This window comes from Artibeus jamaicensis, unplaced genomic scaffold, assembly GCF_021234435.1.
Source record: "Artibeus jamaicensis isolate MK-2021 breed Jamaican fruit bat unplaced genomic scaffold, CSHL_Jam_final contig_464, whole genome shotgun sequence".
NCBI classification, from domain to species: domain Eukaryota; kingdom Metazoa; phylum Chordata; class Mammalia; order Chiroptera; family Phyllostomidae; genus Artibeus; species Artibeus jamaicensis.
Genome location: NW_026521842.1, coordinates 757,016 through 776,450, shown reverse-complemented (window position 1 = coordinate 776,450; position 19,435 = coordinate 757,016). Strand labels below are relative to the sequence as shown.

Below are 19,435 nucleotides of genomic sequence, written 5' to 3'. Positions count from 1 at the left end.
AAATAAAAAAATAGAACTTACCTATGACCAGCAATTCCACTTTTGGGAACATATCTGAAGAAACCCAAAATACTGATTTAAAAGAATATATGCACTCCTGGCCAAGATGGAGGTGTAGGTGGAAGCACTGTGCCTCCTCCCCCAACCAAGTTTAAAAACAACAAAGTTTTAGCAACAAAAACACAGCCAAAACCACAGAAAAACTGAACTTCATGGAAGTCTGACAACAACGAACCCTTCAGCCAAACTGAAGAAGGGCAGAGCCAGCAGCAGAGCAGGGTCGGGCAGGAAAGATCCACCAGACCAACCCGGGTGCACGACCCAGGCCCGCGCCGGCAGCCATAGGCGGATCCCAGGTGTGGAGAAGTGGGCCAACCCACTGAGGGTGCAAGGCAGTGTACTCACTGAAGGCTGATGAGGGTCACACATTTGCACGCAGATAAACTGGTGAAGGAGGGAGCAGTGAGACAGACCATGCAGGCCCCAGTGGCAGGAGGCGGCAGAAAGCGGCAGAGGGGACCACAGTTGTCCCTCTCTGACCCCACCCCCACATACAGCATCACAAACCAATGACCTGGGTGGCCCCGCCCTGGAGGACAACTAAGGCTCCGCTCCTCATACATAACAGGCACGAACAGATCAAAACATGGCTCAAGAAGAACTTAGAGCCCCAGAGCTGATAAATCTAAGCGATGACGAAATAGCCAAACTTTCAGATGCACAGTTCAAAACACTGGTGATCAGGATGCTCACAGAACTGGTTGATTTTAGTCACAAATTAGAGGAACATGTGAAGGCTAAACTAATTGAAATGAAGGGAAGTGCACAGGAAACCAATAGTAATGGAAAGGAAACGGGACTCAAATCAAAGGAATGGACCAGAAGGAGGAAAAAAATGACCAAACAGAAAAGAATGTAGAAACAAGAATTCAAAAAAATGAGAGGCTTAGGAACCTCCAGGACATCTTTAGACATTCCAACATCAGAATTATAGGGGTGCCAGAAGGGGAAGAGGAACAGCCACGAGTGGAAAACTTATTTGAACAAATAATAAAGGAGAAGTTCCCCAATCTGGCAAAGGAAATAGACTTCTAGGAAATCCAGGAGGCTCAGAGAGTCCCAAAGAAGTTGGACCCAAGAAGGAACACACCAAGGCACATCATAATTACATTAGCCAAGATTAAAATGAAGGAGAGAATTCTACAAGCAGCAAGAGATAAGGGGACAGTCACTTACAAAGGAGTTCCCATCAGACTGTCAGTGGATTTCTCAAAAGAGACCTTACAGGCAAGAAGGGGCTGCAAAGAAGTATTCCAAGTCATGAAATCCAAAGACCTACATCCAAGATTGCTCTATCCAGCAAAGCTGTCATTTAGAATGGAAGGACAGATAAAGTGCTTCTCAGATAAGATCAAATTCAAGGAGTTCATCATCACCAAGCCCTTATTATATGAAATGTTAAAGGGACTTACCTAAGAAAAAGAAGATAAAAAAGATGAACAGTGAAAGGACAACAAACTCACAGTTATTAACAACCACACCTAAAACAAAAGCAAACTAAGAGGATAGCTAGATCAGGAGCAGAACCATAGAAATGAAGATCTCATGGAGGATTAGCAACAGGGGAGTGGGAGGAGGAGAAGGGGGGAGAAGGTCCAGAAAATAAGTAGCATAGACAGTAGGTAGAAATAGATAGGGGGGAGGGCAAGAATAGTAGGGGAGATATAGAATCTAAAGAACTTGAGACATGTGGTCATAAACGAAAGGGGGGAATGGTGGGGGAGGGGTGTGCAGGGTGGAGGGGAACGGAGGGGGGGAATAGAACAACTGTAATGGCATAATCAATAAAATATATTTTAAAAAAGAATATATGCACTCCTATGTTCATTGCTGCATTACTTACTATAGCCAAGATTTGGACTCAGCCCAAATGTCCATCAGGAGATGAGTAGCTAGGAAAGATGTGCTACATTTACACAATGGAATACTACTCTGCCATGAAAAAGAAAATCTTCCATTTTGCAACAGCATGGATGGGCCTGGACAGTATTATGCTAAGAGAAATAAACCAGTCAGAGAAAGACAAATACCATAGGACTTTACCTATATATGGACTATAATGAACAAAATAAAAAAATAAAATAGGAACAGACTAATAGATACAGAAAACACACTGACAGCTGTCATTGAGGTAGGAGGTGGGGTTGGGTAAGAAAAGTAAAAATATTGAGCAAAAACAAAACTCATAGACAGAGTCACCAGTAAAGTGATTATAGGAGGAAAAGGGATTGGGGGCAGGTAGAAGAGGGTAAAGGGGGGACAAATGGGGACAGAATGAGGCTTGACTTTGGAAGGTGAACATACAACACAATATACAAATGAGGTATTATAGAACTGTACTCGTTAAACCTATATAATTTATTAAACAATGTAATCCCCAGTAATTCAATAAAAATTGAAAAAGAGGAACCAAAATATGAATTTTAAAGTATAACTATTTCAGATGATATAATTGTGTAATTGAAAAACTTGAGGTTTAAATAATATAAATAATAACAGAATTAAGAAAAGTAATAAGATATAAAATGAAGATACAAAAATTAATAAGGTCTATATATACATTTAACAATAAAATATAATGGAGAGAAAAAGACCCCAGAAATTATAGTAATGAAAATAGTAAACTTAAAATTTATACCTAACATTAAAAACAAAAAGATGAAACCTTTGGCAATAGATATTCCAAATCACACACCAATTCACAAAAGAGAGGTTACTCTGCATAAGGTAAGAATGTCCTACCAAGGGTGTTCATTCTGTGAAATCAAGCAAGTGTGGACAAATTGCTAACAATAGGTAAATACTGTGGCCAAAATGCCTGGGTATATTGAATCTCCAGATTATTTTCCTTAGTCCAGATAGCAACTACTTTGCCTCCAAACTAGGCAAGACATGGGAGCTAGTGCATGAGACATAGCCACAGTGTCTGTTCATATCCTGGGGACATAGCCATAACAGGCCCAGCTGACAAGGCACTCCTGACTCATAAGAGTTAGTCCAGTTTAACTCTTTTTCCTGAAAGTATCTAATTAAATAATGTATAAACTCATGTGTAACTATGAGAAGAAATTCTATGAAAATGAATGAACACCTGAAAAATTGGTTATAAATATACATTGTCAAAAATCAAGTGTAGGTGCTCATTTAGCTGCCCCCACAACCTCGTTTGCCATTCCTGCACTCTCCTTTCTTCTCGCGTCCTATTGCCAGTAGGATGCCGCTGCCTCTGGGACCATGTCCGCTTGCCCAGCATGATTCCACACAAAAAGGGAGGTGATAGATAAAATCACCCCTAATCGTTAGAAGATTTGGAATCTCCTTGAAAATTGGTATTGTTGGATTAACAAATGTTGGGAAATCTACCTTCTTCAATATATTTACCAATAGTCAGACTCTAACAGAAAACTTCCCATTCTGCACTATTGATACTAATAATAGCAGAGTACCTGTGCCAGATAAAAGGTTTGATTTTACTTTGCCAGTACCACAAACAAGCAAGCAAACTTCCTGCCTTTCTAAATGTAGTGGGTATTGCTGATCTTGTAAAAGGAGCTCACAGTGGAAAAGACCTGGAAAATGCCCTTTTATCTCACGTAAGTTGCTACAATGGAATCTTTCATTTAATATGTGCTTTTAAAAGTGATATCACACAACATGTTGAATTTGACGTATAGAAACAAGATAGAAAGAGTGTCAACTTAAAGATGAGGAAATATTTGGACCAATTATAAATAAACTAGAAAAAGTGGCTCTGAGAGGAGATAAAAAACTAAAACCTGAATATGACATAAGATGCAAAGTCAAATCCTGAGTTTAGATCAAAAGAAACCTGTTAGCTTCTATCATGATTGGAATGACAAGGAAATTGAATTACTGAGTAAACCTTATTTCTGACTTCAACCAATGGTCTACTTGGTTAATCTTTCTGAAAAACATTACATTAGGAAGAAAAACAAATGACTGAAAAAAATTAAAGGGTGGGTGGACAAGTAGGTAACACAGGTGCCTTGGTCATTCCTTTTAGTGGGGCCTTGGAACTCAAGGTGCAAGAATTGAACACTGAGAAGAGACAGAAGTATGTGAAACCAAATATGACAAAATGTGGTTTCCAAAGATCATTAAAGGCTGACTTGTCAGCACTCTAACTAAAATGCTTTTTCACTGCAGGCCCAAATGAAATGTGTCCATGGATCATCAGGAAAGGGACAAATCATCAGGAAAGGGACAAATGCTCCTCAAGCTGCAGTAAAGATTCGCACAGGTTTTGAAAAAGGATTCATTATGGCTGAAGTAATAAAATACAAATATTTTAAAGAGGAAGGTTCTGAAAATGCAGTCTAGGCTGCTGGAAAGTACAGACATCAAGGCAGAAATTATTGTTGAAGATGGAGATATTATATTCTTCAAATTTAATACACCTCAGCAACCTAAAAATAACTAAGTTTTAGTTACTACTTAGCTAAACATACAATTTCCAAAGAGCATATGACTTTTTTAAAAATTAAATTTTCTGAAAACTGAAGATAAACAAAGTTGGGAGAATGAGACTCTTCTATAAATGTGAGAATCAATTATATTTGAATTAAAATATTTTGTGCCTCCAATGAAATGCAAGTTCACTAATGTGAACAGCTTTGCTTTTTACATGATTAAGACCCCACTCCAAATAACAGTTTTTCAGGAACCATACTACTCTCATAATACTTCATTAATCTCCACATCTATGCAAAGCCTGACTCGGCTGACAGTGAGTGCAATGCGGCTTGCTCCTTTTGAAACTACAAATAAGTATGGTTTACAGTACTCCAGATGTCTATACTCAATAAAATATTTGACAAAAAAAAATACGTGTAGCAGTGACAATAGTAAAAGATGGGGGAAAACAACAATCAAGTATTCTTTACTCATAATGTTCTACTTAAAAAAAAAATTAAAACTAGCCCTGGCTGGTGTAGCTCAGTGGATTGAGCACAGGCCTGTGAACCAAAAGATCGCAGTTCGATTCCCAGTCAGGGCACATGCCTGGGTTGCAGGCCAGTTCCCAGCAGGGGATGCATGAGAGGCAACCATACATTAATATTTCCCTCCCTTTCTCCTTCCCTTCCCCTCTAAAGATAAATAAATAAAAAATCTAAAAAAATTTTAAAACTAGAAATAACTATGGATAATGTATGTGGTACAGTTAAAAAATTAAATACAAGGCAAATTGACACACACTTTAATATTGAGAGTATAAATAATACTTTTACAGTAACTCACTTTTATGCATTAATAAGATTAAATACCAGTCCCAATTCTGTTAGATAAAAGAATTTCTGTTCTATTAAAGACTGCTGATGAGAATACAGAAAAATATAAACCCTTTCTTAAAAATTTTTTTATTGATTGATTTTTAGAGGAAGAGAAAGAGAGAAACAATAACCAGCTGCTCCATTCATCTATTCATTCATTGGCTGCCTCTTGTATGTGCTAAGACCAGGGATAGAAACTACTACATTGGCATACTGGGTTGATGCTCTAACCAATGGCGCTACTCAGCCAAGGCTACACCCTTTCTTTAATTAGGTAAGAATACCTAAATACGACAAATCATAAATGCAATTTCCCCTTCACAGAGAACTAGCTGTAATTAAACAGAAAATGTCATGTAAATCACCTGAAGTTATTATTATTTAGTCTGATTGGGCATTTTTTTCAAATTAAAAAAAATTTTATTTAGTTATTTTTCAAGACAGTTTTCTATTTCTCCCATCCCAGCCCACACCGCCCCATGCTCCCCACCTCCCTCCCATTTCCACCCCCCCCTTAGTTCTTGTCCCTGCGTCCTTCATACTTGTTCCTCCAAATCCCCCCCCTTTTTCCCCCTTAAATTCCCTTCCCTCTCCCCTCTGGTCACTGTCCCCTTGTTCTCTATTTCAGTGTCTTTGTTTTTATTCTGCTTGCTTGTTTGTTTTGTTGTTTAGCTTCCTGTTAAAGGTGAGATCATATGGTATTTGTCCTTCAATGCCTGGTCTATTTCACTCAGCATAATGCTTTCCAGTTCCATCCATGTTGTTGCAAAGGGTAGTAGCTCCTTCTTTCTCTCTGCTGCATAGAATTCCATTGTGTATATGTACCACAATTTTTTGATCCATTCATTTACTGATGGGCACCTAGGTTGCTTTCAACTCTTGGTTATTGTAAATTGTGCTGCTATGAACATTGTGGTGCATAGGTTCTTTGAAATTGATGTTTTAGGATTCTTAGGATATAACCCTAGTAGTGGAATTGCTGGGTCAAAAGGCAGGTTGATTTTTATTTTTCTGAGAAAACTCCATACTGTTTTCCACAATGGTTGTACCAGTCTGCAATCCCACCAACAGTGAACTAGGGTCCTCTTTTCCCTACAACCTCTCCAACATTTGTTGTTTGTTGTTTTGTTTATGATAGCCATCCTGACTGGTGTAAAGTGGTATCTCATTGTGGTTTTAATTTGCATCTCTCTGATAGCTAACGATATTGAGCATCTCTTCATGTGTCTCTGAATGTTCTGTATGTCCTGTTTGGAGAAGTGTTTGTTCAAGTCCTTTTCCCATTTTTTAATTGGGTTAGTTGTCTTCTTAGAGTGGAGTCATGTAAGTTCTTTGTATATTTTGGAGATTAAACCTTTGTCTGAGGTATCATTGGCAAATATGTTTTCCCATACAGTTGGTTGTCTTTTTAATTTAATACTGTTTTATTTACCCATGCAGAAGCTTTTTATTTTGATCAGATCCCATTTGTTTATTCTCTCCTTTATATTCCTTGCTCTAGGGGACATATCAGTAAATATTCTGCTGGGTGAAATAGCTGAGATTTTCCTGCCTATGTTTTCCTGCAGGACGTTAATGGTTTCACAGCTTATATTTAAGTCTTTCATCCACCTTGAATTTATTTTGGTGTATGGTGTAAGCCGGTGCTCAAGTTTCATTTTTTTTGCATGTGGCTGTCCAGTTCTCCCAACACCATTTGTTGAAGAGGCTATCTTTATTACATTTTATGTTACTGCCTTGATTGGGCATTTCTTTTAACAGCCTTGCTTTTGTGGACTGAAAAGGGGCAATATAATGAATCTATCAGCTTTGGCTGGTGTGGCTCAGTGGGTTGCATGCCAGCCTTTGAACCAAAGGGTGGCCAGTTTGATTCCCAGTCAGGGTACATGCCTAGGTTGCAGGCCAGGTCCCCAGTAGGGGGCATGCAAAAGGCAACTACGCATTGATGTTTCTCTCCCTCTCTTTCTCCCTCCCTCCCCCTCTCTCTAAAAATAAAGAAAACCTTAAGAAAAAAGAAAGAAAGCTAAGAACATGCAACTAAGAATACTATACCCTGCAAAGCTATAATTTATATCTGAAGACCAAATGAAGACCTTCCCTGACCCCCCCAAAAAAGAGGCTAAAATAAAGAAGTTCATTACCACCAAACCAGCACTGCAAGAAATCTTACAGGGCCTTCTTTAAGAAGAAATAGACAGAAAAACATAAGTACAATAAAAATATGGCAATAAATAAGTACCTATCTGTAGGTACTTATACCTTAAGTATAAGGTATCTATACCTTACATTTAGGATTTAAGGTAGATGGATAAAATGTCCCAATCAAAACATGTATGGTAGCCAAAAGGATTTAAAAAATTACCAATATATATGCTGTCTACAAGGACCCAGCTCGGAACAAAAGACTTCTAAAAGCTGAGAGTAAAGGTATGGAGGAAAATATTCCACACAAGGCCACTGTAATCAAAACAGCCTAGTATTGGCATATGAAAGGCTTCCATAGATCAACGGAACAGAAATAGAAATAAACCCATCTCTTTATGGCCAATTGATATTTCACAAAGGAGGGAAGAGCATACAATGGAGCGAAAAACAGTCTCTTCAATAAATGGTGTTGCAAAAACTGGACTGGTACATGCAAAAATGAAAGTAGACCAACAACTTGCACTATACACAAGAATAAACTCAAAAGAGATAAAAACCTTAAATGTAAGTTACAAAACCATAAAAATTCTAGAAGAAAATGAAGGCAGTAAAAGGTAGGAATGCTGTTGCTAGGAATGCAAACTGACAGCCACTATAAAAAAGAGTATGGAGTATCCTCAAAAAATTATAAATGAAACTTCCTTTTGACCTAGCAGACCCACTTCTGGGACTATATCCTAAGAATCCTAAAACACCAGTACAAAAAAAATACATGCATCCCTACATTCAGAGGAGCATTATTTCCAATAGCCATGATCTAAAAACAGCCTAAGTACCCATCTGTAGATGAGCAAATAAAAAAACTGTGGCACATTTATACAATTGAATACTATGCAGTATGTCACCTTTTGTTACAGCATGGATGGACCTGGAGAATATTATATTAAGTGAAACAAGCAAGTGAAAGACAAATACCACATGACCTCCACTTATTTGTGGAATCTAATGAACAAAATAAACTAATGAATAAAATATAAACAGAAGCATAGATAAAAGGAACATATAGGCAGGTGTTGGAGAGGAGAGGGGGACTGCAAGAGAGATAGTGAAGAGATTAGCCAAAGAACATATATGCATGATCCATGGACATGAAAAACAATATGGGAATTAACTGAGGGAGGGGAGGGCATGGGCCTGAGTGGAGGTGGGCAAAGGTAGAAAAAGGGGGAAAAAACTAACAGCTTGAACAAAGAAAAAAAGGTATGGGATATAGATCTGCTTTGAAGATCTGCTATACACATTTCAATTCTGGGGAGTATACAAAGGTCTGAAAATAACAAAACCTCACATCTGAGGTCTGTGCTTCTGAGAACAAATTTTAATCACATCCTGTATAAGGCAACAATAAACAATCCTCACATTATAGTCCTGATCATCTTTCTTATTTCACTCAGAAAATAGCAACAATAGAAAAATATGCTGTCCTCTCTTCACCACAATAACCTACCTGCATTCATAAAAACATTGTTATTTTTCTTTTATTCTCTTGTTTCCTAGATCCTGTCTTTCATTCATGCCCACCTCAAGGACACTGCACTTACAATTATGCTCTCTATTGTATCAATTTCCCACCTATAGAGTCATTCCCATGAACACACAAACATGCTCTAAAATTTCCTATTATAAAAGCCATTACTTCTGACTCATATTTCCCAGCTTTTCTTCATACATAATTCGTGCAAAGAGTTGTCTTACACTCATTCTTCTCACCACCTCACCTACCCTTCAAACATGAATTTTCATGTTTTCACCCTGACTCCACTAAAATCAATCTTGACAAGGTCACCAGCATTCTCCATCTTACCAGAACCTGGGGTCAATTCTCAGTCTTCATTCTCTATTTCTCTCACATTGAAACATTCTTTTTGTTTTCAATTTATATCAGTGGCTGTTCCTTGTCCATCTCCTTTGCTGCCCCCTCTTTCAAAAATCTAAATGTTGGGAGGGACTTCTGCCAAGATGGAGGTGTGGGTGGAGGCACTGCACCTTCTCGCACGGCCGGGTTTAAGAAGAGCAAAGTTTTAGCAACAGAAGTGCAACCAAACCACAGAAAATTGAACTACACTGAAGTCTGCCAACAACAAACCCTTTGGCCAGGCTGGTGGGAGTGGCGGAGCCAGCAGCGGAGCAGGGTTGGGCAGGAATGATCCACCAGTGTGCCAGCAGCTGTGGGTGGATCCCAGGTGTGGAGAAGCGGGTGGACCCACTGAGGGCGCAAGGCAGTGGACCACTGAGGGCTGATTGAGGTCACACAGTCGCGCGCAGATAAACTGCTGAAGGAGCCAGCAGTGAGACGAATTGTACAGGCCCCAGTAGCAGGAAGAGGCAGAGGGAACCACCATTGTCCCTCTCTGACCCCGCCCCCACATACAGTGTCACAAACCAGCGACCTGGGTAGCCCAGCCCTGGTGGAAAACTATGGCTCCGCTCTTCATACGTAACAGGCATGAACAGATCAAAACATGGCTCAAGAACAACTAAGAGCCCCAGAAGTGATAAATCTAAGTGACCAAGAAATAGCCAAACTTTCAGATGCACAGTTCAAAACACTGGTGATCAGGATGCTCACAGAACTGGTTGATTTTAGTCACAAATTAGAGGAACATATGAAGGCTAAACTAATTGAAATGAACGGAAATGCACAGGAAACCAATAGTAATGGAAAGGAAACTGGGACTCAAATCAATGGAGTGGACCAGAAGGAGGAAAAAAATGACCAAACAGAAAAATATGAAGAAACAAGAATTCAAAAAAATGAGGAGGGGCTTGGGAACGTTCAGGATATCTTTAAATGCTACAACATCCAGATTGTAGGGGTACCAGAAGGGGAGGAGAAAGAGCCACGAGTGGAAAACTTATTTGAACAAATAATAAAGGAGAAGTTCCCCAATCTGACAAAGGAAATAGACTTCTAGGAAATCCAGGAGGCTCAGAGAGTCCCAAAGAAGTTGGACCCAAGAAGGAACACACCAAGGCACATCATAATTACATTAGCCAAGATTAAAATGAAGGAGAGAATTCTACAAGCAGCAAGAGATAAGGGGACAGTCACTTACAAAGGAGTTCCCATCAGACTGTCAGTGGATTTCTCAAAAGAGACCTTACAGGCAAGAAGGGGCTGCAAAGAAGTATTCCAAGTCATGAAATCCAAAGACCTACATCCAAGATTGCTCTATCCAGCAAAGCTGTCATTTAGAATGGAAGGACAGATAAAGTGCTTCTCAGATAAGATCAAATTCAAGGAGTTCATCATCACCAAGCCCTTATTATATGAAATGTTAAAGGGACTTATCTAAGAAAAAGAAGATAAAAAAGATGAACAGTGAAAGGACAGCACACTCACAGTTATTAAGAACCACACCTAAAACAAAAGCAAACTAAGAGGATAGCTAGATCAGGAGCAGAACCATAGAAATGAAGATCACATGGAGGGTTAGCAACAGGGGAGTGGGAGGAGGAGAAGGGGGGAGAGGGTCCAGAAAATAAGTAGCATGAACAGTAGGTAGAAAATAGATATGGGGGAGGGCAAGAATAGTAGGGGAAATATAGAATCTAAAGAACTTGACACACGTGGTCATAAACTAAAGGGGGGAATGGTGGGGTAGGAGGTGTGCAGGGTGGAGAGGAATAAAAGGGGGAAATAGAACTGTAATGGCATAGTTAATGAAATATATTTTAAAAATCTAAATGTTGGAGTGTACCATAAATCAATCCTTAGGCTGCTACTTACGGTTATTTGCTTTCTTATATCTGTGTGCCTTCCTTAGACACATGAATTTAAATTCCAATTATAAAGACACCAGTTGTACATCAGCCCATAATCTCTCCCTGAGCTCCAGGTATACATATTCAGCTGCCTACTCAACATCTCAAACTGGAGGAATAATAGACATTTCAAACTTAAAATATCCAAAACAGAAATTCTTAAATGTCTGTCTTCTAACACATTCTTCCTTTTGTCCCCACCCTGTAAACTGTGCTTCCATTCACCCAGCTGGTCAAGCTAATGCCATTATCTTTTCCTTTGATATCACTCCTTTCCACTTACTCCATTTATAATCTCATCCAAATATTCTTTTTTCTTACTGCCTTCATATGTACCTTGAATCTAACAGCTTCTTTTTTTAATCATCTGTATATTGTATTGTGTATTTACCACCCCAAGTCAAGTCTCCTTTCATCACCACCTCTAACACCTCCTTTAATTTTCTTTTAATTTATTGACTTTAGAGAGAGTGACAGAGAGAAAAACATCAATTTTTGTTATTCCACTTATTTATGCATTAATTGGTTGACTCTTGTATGTGCCCTGACTAGGGATCAAACCCACATCCTTGGTAGATCTGGACAACACTCTAACCAAACTGAGCTACCTGGCCAGGGCTTTTTTTTTTTAATTAACAGCTTCTTACTACCTCCTATTATTGCTTTCTTATCTAAACCACCATTACTTCTAGTCTGAACAGCTGAAATTGCTTCTGAAATGGTCCTTCCTAATTGTCAACCAAAGGGATTCTTTTTAAAATTTTTAAAATATATTTTATTGATTATGTTATTACATTGTCCCATTACATTACAGTTGTCCCATTTTCCTCCTCTTTATTTCCCTCTGCCCTACACCACCCCTCCCACTTGCATTCCCTCCCCCATAGTTCATGTCCATGGGGTCATACATATAAATTCTTCAACCTCTTCATTTGCCATCATACTGTTAACCTCCTCCTGTCTATTTTGTACTTATTCCTAGTACCTTTCTCCCCATTCTGCCCTTTCCCTCTCACCACTGATAACCCTCCATGTGATGTCCATTTCTCTGGTTCTGTTCCTGTTCTAGTTGTTTGCTTAGTTTTTTGTTTTTTTGTTTTTTTTAGGTTCAGTTGTTGAGAGCTGTGAGCTTGTTGTGAGTTTTACTGTTCATACTTTTGATCTTCTTTTTCTCCAATAAGTACCAAAGGGATCACTTTAGAACATAAAGCAGACTACAGCTTTCAATTTCTCTTAATGATTATATTATCTGGCACTTGCCTAATTCTCATCTCATCTCTTTACGTTTTCTTCCCCTCCCCACCGCACTTTCTAACCATAATAGTTTTCTTTTAGTCCTCAAACATATAAAGCTAACTTCTTCCTTAAGCCTTTTCTATCTTCTTGGAGTGTTTTTCCCTTAGAGAGTCACATGGCTTGAGTCTCACTTCATGTCTTTCCTCATGTATTACTTCCTCAAAAAAGCCTTTCCTGCCTTGGCTAGTGTGGCTCAGTGGATTGAGCACCAGCCTGTGACCCAAAGGGTTGTTGCTTCAATTCCCAGTCTAGGGCACATACATAGGTTGTGGGCCAGGTCTCCAGTAGGAGACACGAGAGAGGAACCACACACAGATGTTTCTCTCCCTTTTTCACTCCCTTCACCTATCTTAAAAAGTAAATAAAAATAAAATCCTTAAAAAGCCTTTCCTCATTGTATACTTTCTTGTGTACATTTCATACTTCAATAAAACTTACTTAAAGGAAAAAAAAACAGAAGAAGAAAAAAAAGATTGTTTTTAAGATGTCTATCTTTGAGTCAACAATGGTTATTTTGGCTAAAGATTCCCTAACTAAACTGTATTACCATAATCACTTGGAACCTCTGCCTTTCATCCTTTTTTTTTAGTATTAATAGTTGTAAATGTCATTTAAATACCTAAATGTGAATAAAAAAATAAGTTAGGATTGGGAAAAATGTTTTTTCCTCTGGTAGAAAGCAAGCCAGAAGATGTATTATAAACAGTGTGGGCACCGAAATGGCCCTATGGTTACAAAACAAGAAATTTTTTCCTAAAATGAGACTTCTCAGCCAGCCAAAATGACAACACATATATGTCTCTATTTAAAGGAATTTAAGGATATTTTTTAAACAAGAGTTTCAAAGACAGACGAAAATAGAGGTAGAAGCTAAACCAAGAGATCATTCTCCCTACAGTCTATCACATTCATGTTTCTTCTTGATGTGTGAAGGTCTGTACATATATATGTGTATATACATAGATACATACATATCTCATATATATGTATATGTATGTGTATATACATACATATATGAGGGGGACCCAAAAAACCCCAAAAATTTATTTATAAAAAATTGTGTATTTATTCCTACATGTTTAAACTTCAGTCATCTTCAAAGTACTTTCCATTTGATGCAATACATCTATTGAGACTTTTTAAAATATATTTTATTGATTATGCCATTACAGTTGTTCTATTCCCCCCTTCATTCCCCTCCACCCTGCACACCCCCTACCCCACCATTCCCCCCCTTTAGTTTATGGCCACATGTCTCAAGTTCTTTAGATTCTATATTTCCCCTACTATTCTTGCCCTCCCCCCTATCTATTTTCTACCTACTGTCTATGCTACTTATTTTCTGGACCTTCTCCCCCCTTCTCCTCCTCCCACTCCCCTGTTGCTAACCCTCCATGTGATCTTCATTTCTATGGTTCTGCTCCTGATCTAGCTATCCTCTTAGTTTGCTTTTGTTTTAGGTGTGATTGTTAATAACTGTGAGTTTGCTGTCCTTTCACTGTTCATCTTTTTTATCTTCTTTTTCTTAGGTAAGTCCCTTTAACATTTCATATAATAAGGGCTTGGTGATGATGAATTCCTTGAATTTGATCTTATCTGAGAAGCACTTTATCTGTCCTTCCATTCTAAATGACAGCTTTGCTGGATAGAGCAATCTTGGATGTAGGTCTTTGGATTTCATGACTTGGAATACTTCTTTGCAGCCCCTTCTTGCCTGTAAGGTCTCTTTTGAGAAATCCACTGACAGTCTGATGGGAACTCCTTTGTAAGTGACTGTCCCCTTATCTCTTGCTGCTTGTAGAATTCTCTCCTTCATTTTAATCTTGGCTAATATAATTATGATGTGCCTTGGTGTGTTCCTTCTTGGGTCCACCTTCTTTGGGGCTCTCTGGGCTTCCTGGATTTTCTGGAAGTCTATTTCCTTTGTCAGATTGGGGAACTTCTCCTTTATTATTTGTTCAAATAAGTTTTCCACTCGTGGCTCTTTCTCCTCCCCTTCTGGTACCCCTATAATTCGGATGTTGTAGCATTTAAAGATGTCCCAAACGTTCCTAAGCCTAGGCTAGGGCTACTCTGCTTACTTTTCTTCATAGCACTTTCTTATTACCTGACATTATATTTTCTATTTATTTACAGTTACTATGTTTCTCTTATTACAAGACAAATTCAATGAAGACAGGGGCTCTATTGGTTTTGTACTACTGTATCAATAGCATCTAACAGAGGACACCACTCAGAAGTCAGTCAGTCTGTCTATCTATCTATAAATGCAAGAAAAGAAAGCAACTGAGTCAAAATATAGAGAGAATGGTTGTAAATAGAAAACAAAGAGAGCACCTCTCTACACCTTATCCCCTTTTTTCAAAGGGGAGGAAAACTGAAGAGAACAACATCAACAAAAAAAGTGGTAAATGAGATAAAGAAGTAGTTCTACTATTATCCCCAGCTAAGATGTTAATTTGCTCCCCAGATCTCCCTTTTCTCTTTAGGCCATGGACCTTTAAAAGGAGGACTTTCTAAACAACATCAAAAGGTTCTGCTTCTTCCCTAAGGAGTTGAGCAGATTCCTCTGGTGATGGCTTCCTCTGCACGACTGGTTCTTACTCACCTGAATATAATGTTCTTTCTTTCCTCACAACTTTCCAAGGCTCTTTTCCTTGTTCCAATAAGGAAATCACATCTGGTTTAGCAATGAAGCATCCTAGTTAGAAGAAAAAAATGTAAAGTGACATAAAAATAAAAACTAAATTCAAAATGACTTTGATTTAGTCTTGGTTAAATTTGACTATCAGTCAAATGGTAATTCATAAAGACTTAACAAAAAATATGCACACTAAGGTTACATAATAAACAGAAGGAAAAGGTCTTATTTTAGTTTATATTTCATACCAGTACTTCTTCTTGAGTCTATAATAGTTGAGGGCACAGAATGCCCAGGTTCAAATCCCGCCTCTGCCGCATCCTAATTGGACAAGTTACTTGCTTTATTTTCCTCATCATAAAATAGTGATAATAATAGTACCTGTTTTACATGGTTGTTTCGAAAGTTAAATTAATTTATATCTATATCTACATATTGCCTACATTACATATACTAAATGCTATATGTATTTTATGAGCTATTATTTATTGTTATCACTGTTTTGCCAAAAGAAAAACAAGAAGCTTCCTGGCATATTTATTATTATTTCTTAGGATATTCATACAATATTAAATGCAAAGTTCTTGAATATTTAACTTTCAGTCATAAAAGTAGGTAAAAGTGAATCTGTTTAATACAAAAGCAATGTATTCTCTTGATTTGTAAAAAATATAAATTGATCCAACTTACCACTATAAAAATTATGTTCTTTTGATAGCCAGAAAAAAGCCAAGAATCAAAGTGTAGCTATTTTCCTGAAAGGTATACCAATAAATAACAACATACTTATGGCAATTCTAAGTTCAAACACAAAGTGAAACCTGATTTCTTTGACACTGATGAGGCTATAAATTGCCCAGATTCCAAATCCAGCTCTTTCATGATTAAAAAAGGTCTGAAGCCATTTAAGGATGGGAAAGATGAAACATTTAGTGAAGGTGCTCACTTCCAAATAAGTAAAGCTCAAACCATTCCCTTGAGAATGGGAAGCAAAAACTTGGATTTCTTGAGAAATACCACTGAAATTTTCAGAGAACAAAGCTGACAATAGAGAGAACAGAGTCTGTACTAATACAGACAGATAACCTTACCCAATGAGAGTAAGTTGCTGTAGTTTTCTAACATCACGTCCCTGTACAAGTACTTCTGTTGCAAGTCTAAGTATTCCCACTCTTCCTGAGAGAAGACTATGGACACATCATTGAATATCACTGATTCCTGAAATAACAAACCATATAACACAATTAAAATTAAAGAAAATTTGTTTTAAGATAAAAGGAGGAAAGGATGGAAGAAATACTGGAGGAAATGAACCAGGCAGCAAACCAGCTTGAGCCTATAACATAATGACTTAGAAAATGATTGTGCCAGAAAAAACAGACCTGTGTGTTTTTGAAGGATCCTGCTGCTAAAGATACAACTTCCTATATACTCTGGCTTATCTTAACTATTCAAACAGGTCTGGAACACAAAAAAAGACAACCAGTTTTTCAGTTAAATGAAATGTTGCACATAAGCCTTCTGCCTGCTATATATCCCACTCATGAATTTTCAAGAATGTGAGTCATTCTACTTTTTCTTCCTAAGAACAGAGTTAAAAAAAATTCTCCTATAATACCTGTTAGGAAAGGATCTAAACACAATAACTCATTTCTTCCAAGTTAATTGCTGAATCTGATTACATCATAAGCATTTTGTCACTAATGACAGATTCTTCAATAAACAAAATAAAATTGGCTGTATAATAGTCTGTACAATAGATATATGAAACTAGATTCTTTCCTATTTAAATATTTTTGGCCTATATAAAATATTCAATGTCCTTAATTTTGAGGGTTTACAACTATTTATGTATCTATAGGATCTTCTTACCTCCTATCATTTTCCATCCCTCATTGTACGTATTCTTTGATCCTGAGTTAGAGGACCCTGACAGATTCTGGATACTGGTCATCCAGAATCACAAAGATGTCTTTCTAGATAAGCACATCTTGTTCAACTACGAATTGAATCTTATTCCTGGTACACAAATCTTAGGGATTCCCAGAGAAGATTCCTGATCTCTGCGTGCAAGATCCAACCACATTCCTACCCAGTCATAAATGCCTCACAAAGTATGAGATCTCACCATATACTGAAGCTAAGGCCAACCAACAGCAAATTTTATCTCATAAACATGGAAAACTCAAAGTATAAAAAAGTTCAATTTTCTCATGAGTAGTCAAATGTGCCCATCCTCTCAGCAACTCACTAGACATGGTCAAACATCCCCTTCAAGGGATTTCATTTCCATTCCATTGCATCTCTTAGTAGAAGAATGAGCACATACAGGTGATGGAGAATGTTTGTTCAATGAATACAGGAACAATGACTGGAAAAAAAAGGACTCATACAATAGGCATTGCACTATTTAGCCTCATCCCTCATTGGATTTAGAGGAACTAGGAGAATGGTCTTAGATAGCAGGATTTTTCTGGATAAGGAAATGTTCATAGGACCTTAACATAACAGTATAGCCAGAAGAGAAAAAAAAGTAACTTACATGGGCCATAGTTTAGAAATTCAAGAACTGGTCAGTACTTCTTGGGGTTTACTTGCCTGGAGAACCAGAGTTCACAGAAGTCAGAGCTAGGAGGAGGAAAAGGAAGCCATGAGATCATCCTCAGAACTCTCTAAATGACTCATTAACATGTCTTTTCCCCTTTAATTTCCCCACCATAAACACACATATGCAAGGATTTGAGGGAGTCTGAACAAATCTAATCCCTACATGTAAATTCCAAGGGTGATAAGCGATCACCTCCTCTAAAGCAGAATCTCTTTCAAAGCCTTGCATGCCTGTTTTGCTTCATTTAATACAAAGTGAAATTCTAAGATAGAAGTATGTTTACTACTTGTTGCTGAGTGAAGAATGTTGCTAACAACAGTTGTGGGTAGTGTGATATTGTATGGTAGGACATATATACACATGTACATGCATAGTAATCACTAAAAGCTAACTTTAGAAAATATTCAAGATATGCAGAGTTTTCAGAAAATAAAATGGACATCATGACTACATTTACAGTAGCATACAGTAGCATAAAGAGGCACTAACAGGCATCAACAGATAAGACAAATCTGCAAAAATTGCATATTTCCACATTGTAATTTTTTATTAATTTTAGAGAGAAAGAGGAAGGGGGAGACAGAGAGAGAAAAAGAAACATCAATTTGTCACTCCGTCTATTCATTCATTGGTTGACTCTCGTATGTGCCCTGACAGGGGACTGAACCTTCAGCCTTTGTACTTCAGGACAATGCTCTAATCAACTGAGCTACCTTGCCAAGGCCTCCACACTATAATCTTAATTTTCTTTTTGCTTACATTATGTTTTATATGGCCATATATACTTTTAAAACATATTTTATATGGCCATATATACTCTTAATACATATTTTTACAATTTTGCAAATAGGAAACTTTTCTTCAAATAGGTAAAAAAGACTAATTTTAAAAGTCCCTTGAATTTGGAGGAAAAAAAGCTATGTTTTTATTTCAGCTCCCAATATGTGAACCAACTAATAATTTTTAGGTTTATTCATGTATGTTGGAGTTTTGCCTAGAAAAGAATGTTTGAACATTCCCAGCTAATGCCTTATGTCACTGCTGTTGCCTCTCAAAACCTGTCTTGCTTCTGAACCATCAGTTTTAGCTGTGATGCCTTCCAAAGAGCTACTGAATCTTTTTGTTCTGTGTTGGGAACCACTCTGCCTGGTTTCAGGAGTTGTAACTACCTTCCATGGCTAAGGATGAGTGAGCAACCTCTGGAATGTGAGCCACAAGGAGACAAAGCTTGTCTGTTAGCAAATGCTGCCTCTGCTTCATCCCCCTCCCCCCAAGGCATGGTCAGATAGTCCATGACGGGTAAGACTCCTCACAGAGAGGGGAAACCTAAGCCAGACACAATCGCTTGGGAGGCCATCATGGAAGGACTCAGGGGGCTGAAGCAAAGGGAGTGATGGACCCTTGCCCTTGAGCTATTCTGACACAGCCTGAGTCCCCATGTACTCTGGGAGAAGCGCTTCCTGGCTCTAATTCACTTAAGCCTGAAAACCTGTTGGGGAGGTGGTGCAGCTTCTTACCTTGCTAGGGCGGGATCCGGGGTAACCAGGCATAAGAAAGAATTCCTAAAAG

General features: G+C 38.0%; 1 protein-coding gene and 1 pseudogene across 4 annotated transcripts in view; one reads left to right on the top strand and one right to left on the bottom strand.

The window, feature by feature from the left end:
• The window catches only part of ZFP82 (ZFP82 zinc finger protein), a 60,876-nt gene that overhangs the window by 20,606 nt on the left and 20,835 nt on the right, over window positions 1-19,435 (bottom strand). For all 4 annotated transcript variants that reach the window (XM_053666620.1, XM_053666622.1, XM_053666619.1 and 1 more), the window contains 3 exons: window positions 17,801-17,886; window positions 16,350-16,476; window positions 15,226-15,318 (listed from right to left, as the gene is read on the bottom strand). In XM_053666620.1, coding sequence (XP_053522595.1) covers window positions 15,226-15,318; window positions 16,350-16,476; window positions 17,801-17,809 — 229 coding nt within the window. In that variant the 5' untranslated portion in view covers window positions 17,810-17,886. The remainder of the gene's footprint in view (window positions 1-15,225; window positions 15,319-16,349; window positions 16,477-17,800; window positions 17,887-19,435) is intronic.
• On the top strand, window positions 3,312-4,501 carry LOC119062548 (obg-like ATPase 1; annotated as a pseudogene).